The 12597-nt window shown below is 64.2% G+C and overlaps 2 protein-coding genes across 13 annotated transcripts in view; both read right to left on the reverse strand.

Annotated features, from left to right (window-relative positions):
* Positions 1 to 1737: 1737 nt before the first annotated feature.
* NSMF (NMDA receptor synaptonuclear signaling and neuronal migration factor) lies at positions 1738 to 10849 on the reverse strand. 12 transcript variants are annotated; one of them, XM_034664904.1, is made up of 16 exons: positions 10724 to 10849; positions 10194 to 10255; positions 9000 to 9506; positions 7785 to 7860; positions 6915 to 6920; positions 6532 to 6600; positions 5587 to 5639; positions 4966 to 5055; positions 4415 to 4539; positions 4125 to 4208; positions 4004 to 4037; positions 3822 to 3892; positions 3585 to 3664; positions 3313 to 3415; positions 3006 to 3081; positions 1738 to 2920 (listed from the first exon to the last, which is right to left on the reverse strand). In XM_034664904.1, exons 1-16 carry the CDS (start codon positions 10792 to 10794, stop codon positions 2823 to 2825), a joined length of 1605 nt encoding a protein of 534 aa, XP_034520795.1. In that variant the 5' UTR covers positions 10795 to 10849; the 3' UTR covers positions 1738 to 2822. The 12 variants fall into 12 exon arrangements, with proteins under 12 accessions (XP_034520795.1, XP_034520793.1, XP_034520798.1 ...); XM_034664902.1 differs by having other exon boundaries at positions 6532 to 6624; XM_034664907.1 differs by having other exon boundaries at positions 3313 to 3473; positions 6532 to 6624.
* A 534-nt stretch (positions 10850 to 11383) lies between these two features.
* PNPLA7 (patatin like phospholipase domain containing 7) overlaps positions 11384 to 12597 on the reverse strand; it is a 69269-nt gene continuing 68055 nt past the window's right edge. Inside the window, 4 exon segments of the mRNA XM_034664901.1 lie at positions 11384 to 11766; positions 11769 to 11805; positions 11974 to 12077; positions 12269 to 12353. Coding sequence (XP_034520792.1) covers positions 11729 to 11766; positions 11769 to 11805; positions 11974 to 12077; positions 12269 to 12353 — 264 coding nt within the window. The 3' untranslated portion in view covers positions 11384 to 11728.

The following is a 12597-nucleotide window of genomic DNA, read 5'->3' on the forward strand; positions in this document are numbered from 1 at the left end:
GCCACCCAGGCACCCACATCAGTTAGATTTCAAGAGCTGTGGCCAGATTATCTTCCTGAAAGGCCGCAGCAATTCCCATGGCCTTTCCCCCACAAACCCACCCGCATGGGGCACTAATGCCCTAACACTTGTGCCAAACCAACCGGCAAGAAGTAATACCTCATCCCTTTTGTTGGCTTTCACTGGGTCCCTAATGGGCTGAGAAGACTCCGTGTGCTTATTAGCCCCAGACCTCCTTTTCTGTGTCATCTCTTGCGATCTTTACTCATTTCCCCCATCGACTACTGTCCTCTTCTTAATATACAAGAACTTCTTACGTGTCAAGGACCTTCTGCTTCTATCACCACTTCCAGCTGCTGGGGCAGGTGGGTGGGTCAGTGCTGCAGTGGCCCCGGCCAGCCTCGGCCCCCACGTCTGCCACCACCTTCCCTGCTTGTATTTCCCCAAAATGCTTGTCCACGTGGTACTGGGCTTGTTCCTGGGTGGTGGTCCTCCCACACTTGACATCTGTTCCTCCACAGGCTTCTCGGTGGTTATGAACCTGGGGCCTCCCGCTGGCAGACCACCCAGCCCTTGTCCAGCACAGGTGTCCCTAAGGACCATGTGGGGCGGACAGCCCTGCTGAAGCAGCCTCAGACCTGCAGCTCCAGGGCCCACTAGAAGCCAGGCGAGGGGAAGGAGCATGTGACAGTTTCCAGGGTTGCAGACAACACAGCAAGTGTGCCTTCTAAGCGCATGGCGTGCCGGTCGGCTGGTCATCCTGGGGAGAGCTCGCTCATGGCCTGCACGTGTAAGACAGCAGCCCACAGGCAGAAACCCTGGCAGCACCACGCACACTGCAGGTGCGCGGAGCAGGGGAGCTGCGTCGTGGCTCAGGCACCGAGAGTGCTAAAAACTCTGTGACATGACTTCGTATGTGAGAGCATGCGGACGGGCATCTGATCTGTGTACCCACAAGCTTATAATTCCCATCCATACGGCACTTTTGCCGCCTGCCCCAGCCCTGTGCAGGACGCCCTGGAAGCATCTGGAGGCTGGAGGGCTGTGTGCCCCTGGACCTGGCATGCCCACCCACATAAAGGGCTGCTTGCTGCCAGGTTCCCAGCACCCGAGGCCTCAAGGCTCCTAGACTCTACCCATGTTGTCCGCTGGTGGCCCCCAGTCCTGCCCAGTCCGCGGTGACCTTGCACGTGCACAGCCGGACCTGTTGCTCCATCCCTGGACCACTAGAGACCAGGAGCCACCCAGGTAGCCAGGCCTAGCTATGCCCAGCAGCAGCTTTGCCATGGAGGGAGTAGCGGCACTGGACACGTCTGGAACAGGGTGGCCAGCTTCTGGAACAGGGTGGCCAACAGGGTGGTCACTTCCTGGCATCCTGCAGCAGCCATCCTGCTGACCAGATGTGGAGAGCGGCCTGAGGGGTGGGTGGCCCTCTGCTTGGTGCCTGGGAGTATGGGCGGAGTCAGCAGTGGGTTTAACCTCCCACCCTCCTCGACACTTTTCCGGGAGCACGCCCCTCTGGTCCCCTGCAGCTGTCTCAAGAACCCGCTTTTCTCCATCCCCACTGCTGCCACACCCTCTCATGGAGAGTGCCCTTGGCAGGAGGTCTAGAGGCCCCCCCAGTCCTCTCCGTCCAGGTAGAGGTGGACAGGGGGCAACCTTGGACCAGGAGGCCCAGAAGTTTCTGGGCCCAGGGAGGTAGTGACGGTGCTGAGAGAGGACAGCCAGGCGGTGGCCGCAGCGGAGGGTCAGGTTTAATGGTCACTCTAAGGGATATCGTACATCATTCAGAGCCCAGCACATGCCCCTGCCCCTCCCTTAGCTGAGGGCATAGCCAGGTGTCCTCACACCCAGGCTCTGCAAAGGGGGGCCTGCCCCCGAGCCCCAGCTATATACAAGAGCCGGCCCCACTGGGCCCCAACAAAGCCACACGCCCAGAGTCCACCGTTGCTCAGCACTGCTGCGGGGTCCAGGCACCCACTGCCGTGTGCGGCAGGGCTCCCACCCCCGGGGCCCAGCCCCGGCCTGCCCCTGCTGAACCCTTTGCACTGGGAGTGGGCTCCAGACCAAGTGGCAAAAGCTGAACTGCACCACGGCGTCAGGGGGCCCGGTGGGCGTTGGAGGACGGGGAGCAGGCAGGGCCCAGCTCAACCCAGAGCCTCCTCTGAGAAGGGAAGGCGTGCCCCCTCCACTGCTGCCCTGGGCACCCCTGCTGGGCCGGTGCGGCTGAGGTCAGAGTAAGCAGGGGTGGCAAGAGGGTACAAGCGCAGACCATCAGGGACTCGGCCGGGGCTGGAGCCAGGCCGGACAGCCGGGCAACACTGCCTCACAGACGGGCCGCCCTGGTGCTGGTGATCAAATACGGCAGGGCTGGGGGGCTGGGGGCAGAGAAGGTCCTGAACACACACTGGGCTGGGGTGTCTACACCGTTAACGGGTAACATAGCACTTAACTATTCAACTAGTAATGCTGCTTCCCTTCGAATTGTTTCCGGGGTGTGAAAATTGCACTTATTTCTATGAACCCGCAGAGAGGAGCTACCCCAGTGCTGCAGCCTCTGGGCGGGGCCTAGGCCCCATCAGCGCCTGGCTGCCGAGCAACCCCTGGCCACACGGGGCGAGGCTCGTCCCGGGCCGCAGGGGCTATGACCTCAGTGGCCTGTGGTGCGGTGAGGACCAGACCCCCAGGAGAGAACCTGAGCGACATCTGAGGGTGCCCTGAAGCGGCTAAGAAGACTGGGACCCACGCGGTCCTGGGCCGCACACAAGTGGCCCAGCCCCAGCCACTGGTCCAAGGAAGCAGCCGGGTGGTGGCCCTGGCCCTCAGAGAACATCCTCAAAGTCCAGCAGCTTCGAGTGCTGGCGGCTTTTCCACAGGCGGTACAGCCGGAAGTCAAAGTAGGTCTCAATCATCTGCTTCCCTGGAGCACAAGAAGAAAGGCCAGGGCTGGGGCCTTACTCCCTGGACCCCACCCCTCAGGCTGGGAACCAGCCCGGCAAGCTCACCTTGGGCCGACAGCTCCAGCGGGGACTCAAAGGTGACCCTGTAAGGGGTCATGAGGGTCCTGAGGTTCTGGAACAGCTGAAAGGGCAGGGCAGGGCCGTGAGTTCAGGGTAGGGGAAGGGAGGGGGTGGGCGAACGGTGTTCGGGGGAGCAGGAACCCCCCACCATTGACCGGGCTCAAGGACAGGGGGCTTCTGGGGGGCTGAAGGAGAACAGAAGGAGAACAGAAGGAGAAATGAGAGGTCGTCAACTCTTTTAGTGGGTCTGGGGTCTCCAAAAGCCTGGGGTGGGGTTTGGGGGTTCCTGTACCTTCTCCCCATTGGGGTTCCCCAGGATGTAGCAGCCCATGACGTGGATGACGTTCGGCTCTGGGTTCACTTTGCTCATCAGACGACTCAAGCGCTTCCAGAAGCTGGTGGGGAAGAGCCCAGGCCCGCACGTGTGAGGAGGGGCAGGCCGGGGCCCCGGACCTGGCTCCAGAGACAGGAGCGTCATGCGGAGGGGCTGTGGGGATGGGGCGTGCAGATGGACACTGCCCAACTCTCCTTCCCCAGCCTCCCCGGGCAGCCCTGCCCACTCACTGGATCATGTCCTCTTCCTTCTCCACTTTGGCAAAGGTGGCCACCTTGTTCTTGAGCAGGTAGAGGTGTCCTGGGCCGCCCTGTCGGAGACTCTAGTTGGCCACGTGGGGCACACACAGACAGCATGCATGCACTGCCCCACCCCACAGACACGTGCTCATTCACATGTGCACACAGGCTGCACATTCCCCATCGATGCCCCCACTCCACCCCCAGCAGGAAGGGGCTGAACCCTACCTGGCAGAAAATCAGCATCTTCCAGATCTTGGCCCCCTTGTGGTAGATATTCAGCTTTTTCTCTATTTCCTCTAGGGAGGGAGGAGTGTGAGCACTGACCCCAGTGCCCCCAACCCCGCCACGGCCTGTAGGTAAACCCCCACACCCTGGATCAGAAGACAGTGGGGTCGGAGGGCACATACCCAGAATGTCCTCAAAAGTTGCGTGCTCGTGGTCCTGAAACAGACACAGGCCACGCTCTGGTCAGAGCCCTTCTCAGGCGCAGCCCCACCCAACACCTGGGGCTGGGGGAGAGGCACTCACGTAGAGGATGGGGATGATGGAAGGGTCGTCCCTGCGGATGATGGTCGGGATGTACTCAGCTTTGGGCACCTTGGAGGAGATGAGCTGCAGACAGCACGGGGAGCTGCTCAGGGTCTGGCCGCCTCGGAGCCAGTGCGCAGTGGGAGGCCCCATGAGGTTGCCCCCCACTGCTGGGCAGCCTGTGATGGCTGCATCATTTTCAGGTAGAGCCAGCTGGGCTCCTGGAGGAAAAAGTCCCCCTCCCCCCCACCAACCGAGGGCACGTGTAGCATAAAGACACCCAACCTCACCATGACCTTGGGGGGCACAAAGCCCACGGTGTCACAGGCCACTGCCTCCAGGCCCTTCTCCGTCTCCCAGTCCAGATCCTCGAAGGCCTCACCCAGGGTGCAGTGCGAGCTCTGCAGGTCACTACCTGAGGGGCAGGCTGGGTCACCCCTGGCAGCACCTCCAGGCCCAGCTGTAACCCGCAGACACCAGCGGCAGACAGAACCCACGATAAAGACTCCCGGAGGGTCCTCCAGGCCAGCGAGAAACCCGGGGTGGGTGACAGAGACCAACGGAGGCCACCGGCACTGTGGACCCCGCACAACGCCGGGGAGCCTGGAGCAGCGCAGGGCAGCCCCCGGCCCCTCAGGCCTCCGGGATCTGCTGCAGCGCACAGCCGGCTGCCCACGAGGTAGGAGGTGCCAGGCGCCCCCACCTCACGGATGGGTAAACGGAGGCTCAGAGAGCGGAAGCGCAGAAGCCTAGCTGCCCGGGCAGGAGTCCCGCCCTGCGGAGCGGGGGGGCCTAGGGGAACCTCTTGGGGCAGGTGGGCCGGCCTTTGCCGGGCACCTACTGTCTCGGGAGTCGTGGGAAGTGTCGGCTTTCATGGGGGTGGGGTCGCTCCAGGACCGGCTGAAGCTCCGCTCGCGCCGCTCCGCGAACGCTGCAGTGAGAGCAGAGCAAGCGGCGTCAGCGGCCGGGAGCGGGGCGGGAGAGGCTGAGCCTGAGCGGGCTCTGGGCCGTGGAGACCCGGCGGGGCTGGCTCCGGGCCGCCACCTGGGAAAGCCAGAGTTAGGGTACGCGCCCCCGTGGCTGGGAGGTCGGCCGGAGTCCGGGGGGCCGTGGGCCGAGTCTGGCGTGCTGGGGCAGGGACTGGGCACCCGATCAGGCGCATCAGGGCTGGGCCAGCGGGAGCCGCGGAGTAAGAGCCGGGATCTGCGGTCTGGATCTGGGGCCAGAGGCCGGCCCGTGCGGGGGGGGGGGNGGTTGGGGGGGGCCTGGAGCCCAGGGTGGAGCCTGAGGTGGGGGTTCCGTCGGGATTGGGCTAGGGATGGGGCCCCGAGCCCAGGTTTTCCCGGTGGGGCGAGGGAGGGGTTTGGGAACGGGTCTTTCCGGCGCAGCGAGCAACCCGCAAAGCCCCAGCCGGCCAAGAGCAGCGCCGCCCACCTGCCCACCCTACTGCCCTGGGTCTTACTCTGGGCCTTCACCCTCCGGCTGCCGACCATGCGCAGGTGTTTGCGGAAGTTCCTGGGGAAGAAACATGGGGGGCTGGTGAGGATCGCCAGAGTGGGCGGGCGGCGGACCGGTCCCCCACGCTCCCGGCTCGGCACTACTGCCCCACAGCCGGACATGACATTGCCTTCGCTTCTGTAGGAAAGAAATGCCTTGCGCCCCCACGGTCTCCCACTCGCCCACTCAGAAGCAAATCCCACCCAGTCCCTCTCATGCTGACACCTTTCCTGGGGTCCCCTTTGCTGCCAGGACAAAGGCACAATGATCAAGCCTTCTCTTGCTGTTTCCCGATCGCAGGACCACTCCCTTGGTGACTCCCCTGCCTCAGGCACCCACCTCCACTGCTCACCCCTCCATTCCCTCTCTGGGCCCAGGCACAGTCTGAACCCCACCAGCCTCCCTCTGCAAGTGGTCAAGGGCTCCTGCTTCCTGTTCTCAGTGGTCAGGGCAGCACAACTGTCTGCACCAACCCCAGGTTTGGGGCCTGCAGGCACTCCCACCCCTGCTCTTATGTCCCTGGGCCAGCTCAGAGACAGGTCTCTTTACCCCCAAATGTGTGCCCTACCAAGGTCCAGGGTCCAAGATGGACAAGGTTTCTGGCCACATCTCTGAGGTGGGGCTTGGGGAGGATAAGCTTTGTTGCTGACCCCACAGCTCTGGGGTTCAAGGGTCAGGGAGAGACATGGGTGGGCTAGCTGGGTGCTTCCACGGTCAACGTACCCCCAAAACACAGGTCTAAGGGGCCCAGTTTACATGACCTCTCCTGCCTGCTGCGTCCCCAGAGCAGGGCCAGGCCAGTGGTCGCCACCGCCCTTCCCCCATCAGGTCTGCCAGGGCCCACTGGGCCCAGGCCAGACCAGCACAGACAAGAGACGGACCCTGGTGGCGAGTGGCTGGCAGGCCCTACCTCTGGATTACAGACGCGGAATCATTCTCCCGTTTCCGGCGCTTCCTCTCCGCGTAGCCCCTGAACACCCTGGGAAACCACCACGAGTCAGCACTGCCCTTGGCCGCAGGTAGGAGGGACCGAGACGTGGGGACAGAGTCGTGAGCACAGGCCCTGGAGGGGCATCCAGGGCACCGGGCCAGGCAGAAGGGTCCTGGCCTGTCTCACGCTGTCCTCCGCCCGGCTCCTGGCAGGCCCTGCTGTGGCCTTGGTGCTTGCTGGGACGCAGCACTCCCTCACAGTCAAGGCCCAGGTCCCTGGCCTGCCCAAACCTATTTGGGGTGCGAGGGTCCCCCAGGGACAACCACTGTGCTCTTAGGCTCAAGGTCCCACAGGGTACTTACGAGATGCTGGCGGTGCGGCGGGAAGGGGCAGCGTGAGAAAGAAGACATAGTGAGCCATGACCCCCGCAGCCCCTCAAGTTCCCTGTTAATGTCCTTGTCATTGACTCTGGGGGTCCTTCACTTATACTCCAGGCACTAGCAGGGCCCTAGCTATGCTGTGGGAAGCAGTGGACGAGGAGGTCACTGGCCCATGCTATCAGGTGCTGTGACATGGTCAGGCTGGCACAGAGGCCTGTTTCTGCTGGGTCTGGGCCTGGCAGCAAAGGTGGCAGCCTCCAGCCAGCCTGAGGGCAGTGGTGGGCTCCCCACAGTAGCATAAGGGGAGGGAGCATCTTCAGTGTGGGGGACACTGCAGCAAAGGGTGCCTCCCTGAAAGGAACTCCATGTCCAGACCCCCAGGTATGTGTCTCAGAGAAAGAAGAGCAGGCCCCTGCAGGGGACTCCTGGGGTGTGATCCCTCGAGGGGCATACAAAATACAAGGAGGCTGCTGTCTAGGAAGCTGAGATGAGGCAGTGGCCTAGGAGAACCACCCCCACCGGCGACCGCATCAGCTGCAGCCCTGGGCCAGGTCCCCAGAGGACCACGAAGGACAGGGGAGGGCTAGGAGAGCAGACAGCAGGGCAGTGGGGAAGGGACGGGGTGTGGGGGGGCCATGGGAGGCTGGGGGAGGACAGCAGCAAGCCCTGCCTTCCCTGAGACCCATGTCACATCTGGCAGACATGGTGGGACACGGGTGCTCGGGGTTGCTTGGAAACAGCCACCCAGGTCGGCCCAGCGGCCAGGAGGAGCTCTGGCAGCAGTTCCTAAGCACCAAGAAGAGCCCCGGCCCAGGCCCCACGCCATGGGCACGTATCCGCTGCCCGACTCACGCTTGCATAGTTGTGGTTGCTGTCTGGAAGCTGAAAAGGTTTTCCTTGGGGAACCAGGTACGGATGGGGGTGTCATCTGCAAGACAGAACAAGCAGCCAGGTGGCTTGGGGGTTCCTAAAGCCTTGACCTCCACCTGCCAGGGAAGGGGATGCTTCTGCCAAAGCCAGTGCAGGAAAAGCAGCAGGGTCCCCCGACCCTCTCCCAGGTGGGCGGATGCTGGCATGGGGCTGTAGGGTAACGTGTCTGCTCGGCGGTTCGCGTCAAGACAGCTCAGCAGCTTCGTGACGCTCGGTCTCTGCCCAGCTCTCCCTGGGGCTGCCTACAGCGGAAAAGCATTCCTTTTGAAAACACAGCCTATGTCCAGGGGGCCCAGAGAAAGGGTTCACTTTGTTTCCCTTTGGAGAGGAGAAACAGGGCAGGGACAATGGCTGCAGCCTCTCCTGGGGCTCTGGGGCCTTCTCTGTAGCCCGTATACTCCACTCCCTTGGACCATTCCAGGAGGGTGAGGCGGAGGCCCTCCCCCAGCATGGAGACTGTCGTGCGGAGGGCTGCCCCTTCTCAGGACCCCTACAGCTCCCAGACGGAGTGGATAAAAGCTGGCTCTACTTTCTCACCCTGACCCTCTCCCCAACCCCTTGGCTGTGTCCGTCACAGGAGCACGAGGTCATGGAGTGAACTGCCCACACCCCCCGGCCTGCACCCTGATGCCCAGGCGGGTTGTGGACTGGGAAGCCCAGGAGGCATCCTGGGATGATGTGGGGGCTCAGCTAGTTTAACTCTGCTTTTCAGGAGGTGACCTCAAAGCCAGGAGGCATGGGGCAGCTCAGTTGTCCCAGAGAGGCCTCTTCTCGACACAGTAAGCCTCCAGGGCTCACCAGCCACCCACACAGCACAACAATCCTGGGGAGGCGCCCAATACCTGGCCAAACCCCAGACAGCTACGTGTTTCCTGAGGTTACTGGGAACTTCATTTGTTGGGACCCAGGGCAGGGACTATTCCCCAGGACTCCCCAAAGGCAGCCCGATCTTCTAATTAAGCCATGTTTTCTGCGTGCTCAATCCTCAAGAATCTCCTAATCCCACTCCTCCAGGAAGCACTCCTTGATTGACTTGGTGCTGCAGGGCACCTGCACACCCTGGACCTGTCCAGGCCTCACAGCGGTTGTTGCCAGCAAACCCCAGCATCGGCGCCCTGCCCCCGAGCCTGCCCTCACCAGACACACGATCCACACTGTACATCCTCTCCAGCTTCTTGCGGCGGCTGGTGGCCTCAGGCAGAGGTGGCTGGTCCAGCCCAAAAGCCCGAGGGGAAGGGCTGGGACCAGGGGCCAGCTGGGCGCATCCGGGACACTCCTTGGAGCCCTGGCGGCTGCCTGCCCAGCTCTGGCAGGGCCTGCTGACGTCCTCACGGCTGCCCCCCGGGCTGGCGCGCAGGGGCTGGCTGTGGTGGTGGGGGTGCCGTTCCCGCTGCCGCCGCCCCTTCACCACAGCCAGCTCGATGGCCTCGGCCTCCGGGCTGGGCAGCAGGGCCGGCTCCCCGGAGATGGTGTACACACGGGGCTGGGGGCCCTCACCGGCTGGCTTCCCACTGACAGCCTCCTCTGAGAGGCTGCCCTCGTAGCGGCCATTGGAGACGAGGGAGAGGCGACGCTTATTCTGGGGGGCTGGCTGCATCTCGGGGGATCCGTCGTGGCCAGAGTAGGCATCAGCCAGCAGGTGGTCTGGGGGAGAGGCACTAGGTGAACTGCAGCCCTCTGGCCCTGCCCTCCCATTCTCCTGGTGCGGTGAGGGCAGAGAACACCCAGCGAGTGCCTGGCCCTGATGGGTGCGGGGCGGGGGTGGGGTGGGGGGGACTGGAGCTGCCCTCCAGACCCAGGGACCAAATCCTAAGCCCCTGCTATCGAGAGAAAAGGTGTTTGCGAGCTGCGCACTCCTCTTAGAGGCTCCCACCCTCCTCCTACCTGGGCCCCAGGCCCTGGGTGTGTGTGCGTGGGGGTGACAGGCTATACTACCTGTGGTTGATGGTGGGGGGTTGACGGGAATAAACAGGCCACCTCCCAGCTTGCCACTGCACCCGTGTGCCCAGTGCCAACTTCTCCCCTCCCCCCCACCAGCTGGCCCCCAGAGACAGCGGTGCCAACCCTGGGGGTGCCAGGAGGCCTGTTGCCATGCCAACGGCCCAGGCTGGGTGGGTGCCATGGTGATGAGTGACTCTGAGCTCCTCCTGGGGCTCTGGGCCAGGGAGGGCAGGGGGCGTGAGGAAGCCAGCCCAGCAGGGCAGCTCCTGCTGCCCGCTCACAGCCCACGAGCTGGGCCAGGTCTGGGGCAGGGGACAGCATTCCCACGTCGTGGGGGTGGGGTGGGGCTGCGGACCCACCCTGTTCTGGCACCTCTTCGAATGCCCCTACCTGCACCGTTCCGATTCTCAGGGTGACTCTGGGACAGGTACTCGCCAAATGCTCGGGCTGCTCTGAAGGGTGGACAGCGGGGTGCGCTATCAGTGCACCCAGGCCACTCTGGACTCTCCCCAAAAGGGAGCCTGGGGTCCCCACCCCCACCCAGGCCTTAGGCACTAGCAAGGGAAGGGTCGGTCACTCACGGCAGGCCGTGCCATCCCACCGCCAGAAAACCCAGGCCTGGCAGGTCTGAATTCCAGGGATCCTTGGGCCCCAGTGCAACGTGGCCGGGGCCCGGGTCTGCTCTCTCTCCAGCCCCCGCCCCCCCGTCACTCTCTCTATGTGTGTGTGTGTGTATGCGGGGGTCGTGAGGTCGGGCATCTCACCCACAGCTGTCTCCAGGAGGGAAGCCGCGCCGAGGTGGGGGTGGAAGTGGGGGAGGGACACGCAGCGAGATGCCCCGCCACTGGGGAGGGGGCCGGGCGTGGGGGAGACACCGCCCGGGGGCGGGCGCTGAGCCCCGGCCGGCCCGCCGCACTCACCGCACTTTGGCCGCCACCGAGGACATGGCCTCGCTCCTCAGCGCCCTCCTCCGGGAGGCGGCGGCGCCCATGGTCGCGGCGGCGGCGGCGCATCCCCCGGCCTCAGAGCGCGCCCCCGCGCCCTCGTCCGGAGGGGATTGGGGCGGTGGCTCCGCCCACCGTGCCGGCGTGGGGGAGGGGGGCGCCGAGAGCCTGAGGCTGGCGGTCACTTGACTGCAGAGTCCTGGGCCCTCGGGTCAGGGGTCTCCCTGCCCCTTGGAGACCTGCAGGGGCTGCGGACCCCAAAGACACAGGGCCGGAGCTGTCCCTCCTTTTATCAAAAGGGCTCCCTGGCGCTATTTAATGATCGGAGACAGCGAGGAGAGCAGCTCGTGTACTGCGGAGGAAGATGCCTGAGAGATGGGGAGTGGGCTCCTTCTTGGTTCGAGGGCTCCCCAGCGCCAGGCGGACCCTGGGGGGTCAGTTGTTGCACAGGCGTGCTTGGGATCCCCACATGGTGACAGGTGATGCCACACCCCGCCGCCCGGGACTCAGGGATGCGCCCTCCGCCCCCACCCAACAGCGGACCAGTGATGAGGGCTGGAGCTGCTCCCCGGCTCCCGTCAGGCCCCTCGTGTTGCTCTCTGCCATAGGAACCTTGGCGAGGGACATGTCCACACACAGTCAGATCTACCTTTATTGACAAATCAAGCGGATGCACCAGGGGCTCCAACCTCTCTCAGAGGCCTCGGGGAACAGCCCTGGGACTGCTGTGTGCACGGAGGGCGCCAGGACTGAGCACCCCACCAGAAGCTGCTAGTGCAGAGCGGCCGGGAGGCACCCAGCGCAGCTCGGGCTCCAGCACAGGAGAAGCTGGACTCGGTGGCGCACGGCGCCCTAGGCCCCAGCCGGTCTTCCAGTGGGCTGGGGAAGAGCCCCAGGAACCAGGGTCTCTGAGGGAGGCCCACAGCAGATGCTCTCTAGGGTGCTTCTGAGTGGAGACCTCCACCCATCTTGGTCAAAGTGCTAGGGGTAGGAGGAGTCCGGGGGCAGCTCTGGGAAGCCAGACTGGGGTTCCGGTGCCGAAGTGAGGACTCGTCCTCCTGGAAGCAAACAGCACAACGTCACGGTGGGGGTGAGCCTGGAGGGCTGACCCTGGGCCAGGTTTCTCTGGCTCTGTGCTGCAGGGCAGCAGGGAGGGAGCAGCTGGCCTGCTTGGAGCCCTCAGAGCTGACTCAGCCCAGGGGCACAGGCAGGTGCGGGCAGCTCACCGAGTCCGAGCCCACGTGGGCCGGGGCACTCTGGAAGTCAGCATAGGCATCCTTGGGGCCATCTGGCAGCTCCTCCTCGTACTCGGTCTGGTAGTCAGACTCGTCTGGGCAGAGGGGAGGGCTGTGTTGTTCCCCTCCTGAGGGCAGGGGCCGTGCTAGGGGGTCAGCAGGCCCCAGGGCTGCTAGAAGGAGCCTGGCAGCCAGGGCGGCTTGTTGGGCGTGCCAAGGGTTAGAAGCAGATGCTGCCAACAGCACCCTCAGCTCTGCGGGTGCATGTCCCGAACGTCCAACTCACCGTCCACCGTGGCTACCTTGGCGGGCTCAATGCGTGACACAATCTCGGCAAGGTCAGTGAAGGAGGCGTTGGGGCAGGTGAGGACCTGGAGGGCCGAGGTGGAACAGACATATGGCCAAGGCCACAGCTCCCTTGGCGCCCAGGCCACAGCCCTTGGCTGCCTGGCCAGGTCCCCAGCCTCACTCTCTGCAACCCTCTGTGGTCCTAGCCTGCTGCGGTGCCCAGACCCCTGGAGCACATGGGGCAGGGGAGTGAAAGATGAGCAGAGGCCTGAGCAGACCCCCATCCTCTCCCACCATGAGCAGCAGAGAGCCAAAGTGGGGCAAAAA

This window comes from Ailuropoda melanoleuca, chromosome 7, assembly GCF_002007445.2.
Source record: "Ailuropoda melanoleuca isolate Jingjing chromosome 7, ASM200744v2, whole genome shotgun sequence".
In the NCBI taxonomy this organism is placed as follows: domain Eukaryota; kingdom Metazoa; phylum Chordata; class Mammalia; order Carnivora; family Ursidae; genus Ailuropoda; species Ailuropoda melanoleuca.

What these genes read in the sequence shown, in the direction of transcription:
- NSMF (XM_034664902.1), bottom strand. Translation starts at nt 10,794, where the DNA reads ATGGGCGCCGCCGCCTCCCGGAGGAGGGCGCTGAGGAGCGAGGCCATG. An exon ending in TTGTGCCCCCCAAGGTCATG is followed by an intron (nt 4,209 to 4,414) that starts GTGAGGTTGGGT and finishes TGCTGTCTGCAG; the next exon opens with CTCATCTCCTCCAAGGTGCC. An exon ending in AAGGAAGAGGACATGATCCA is followed by an intron (nt 3,416 to 3,584) that starts GTGAGTGGGCAG and finishes CTTCCCCACCAG; the next exon opens with CTTCTGGAAGCGCTTGAGTC.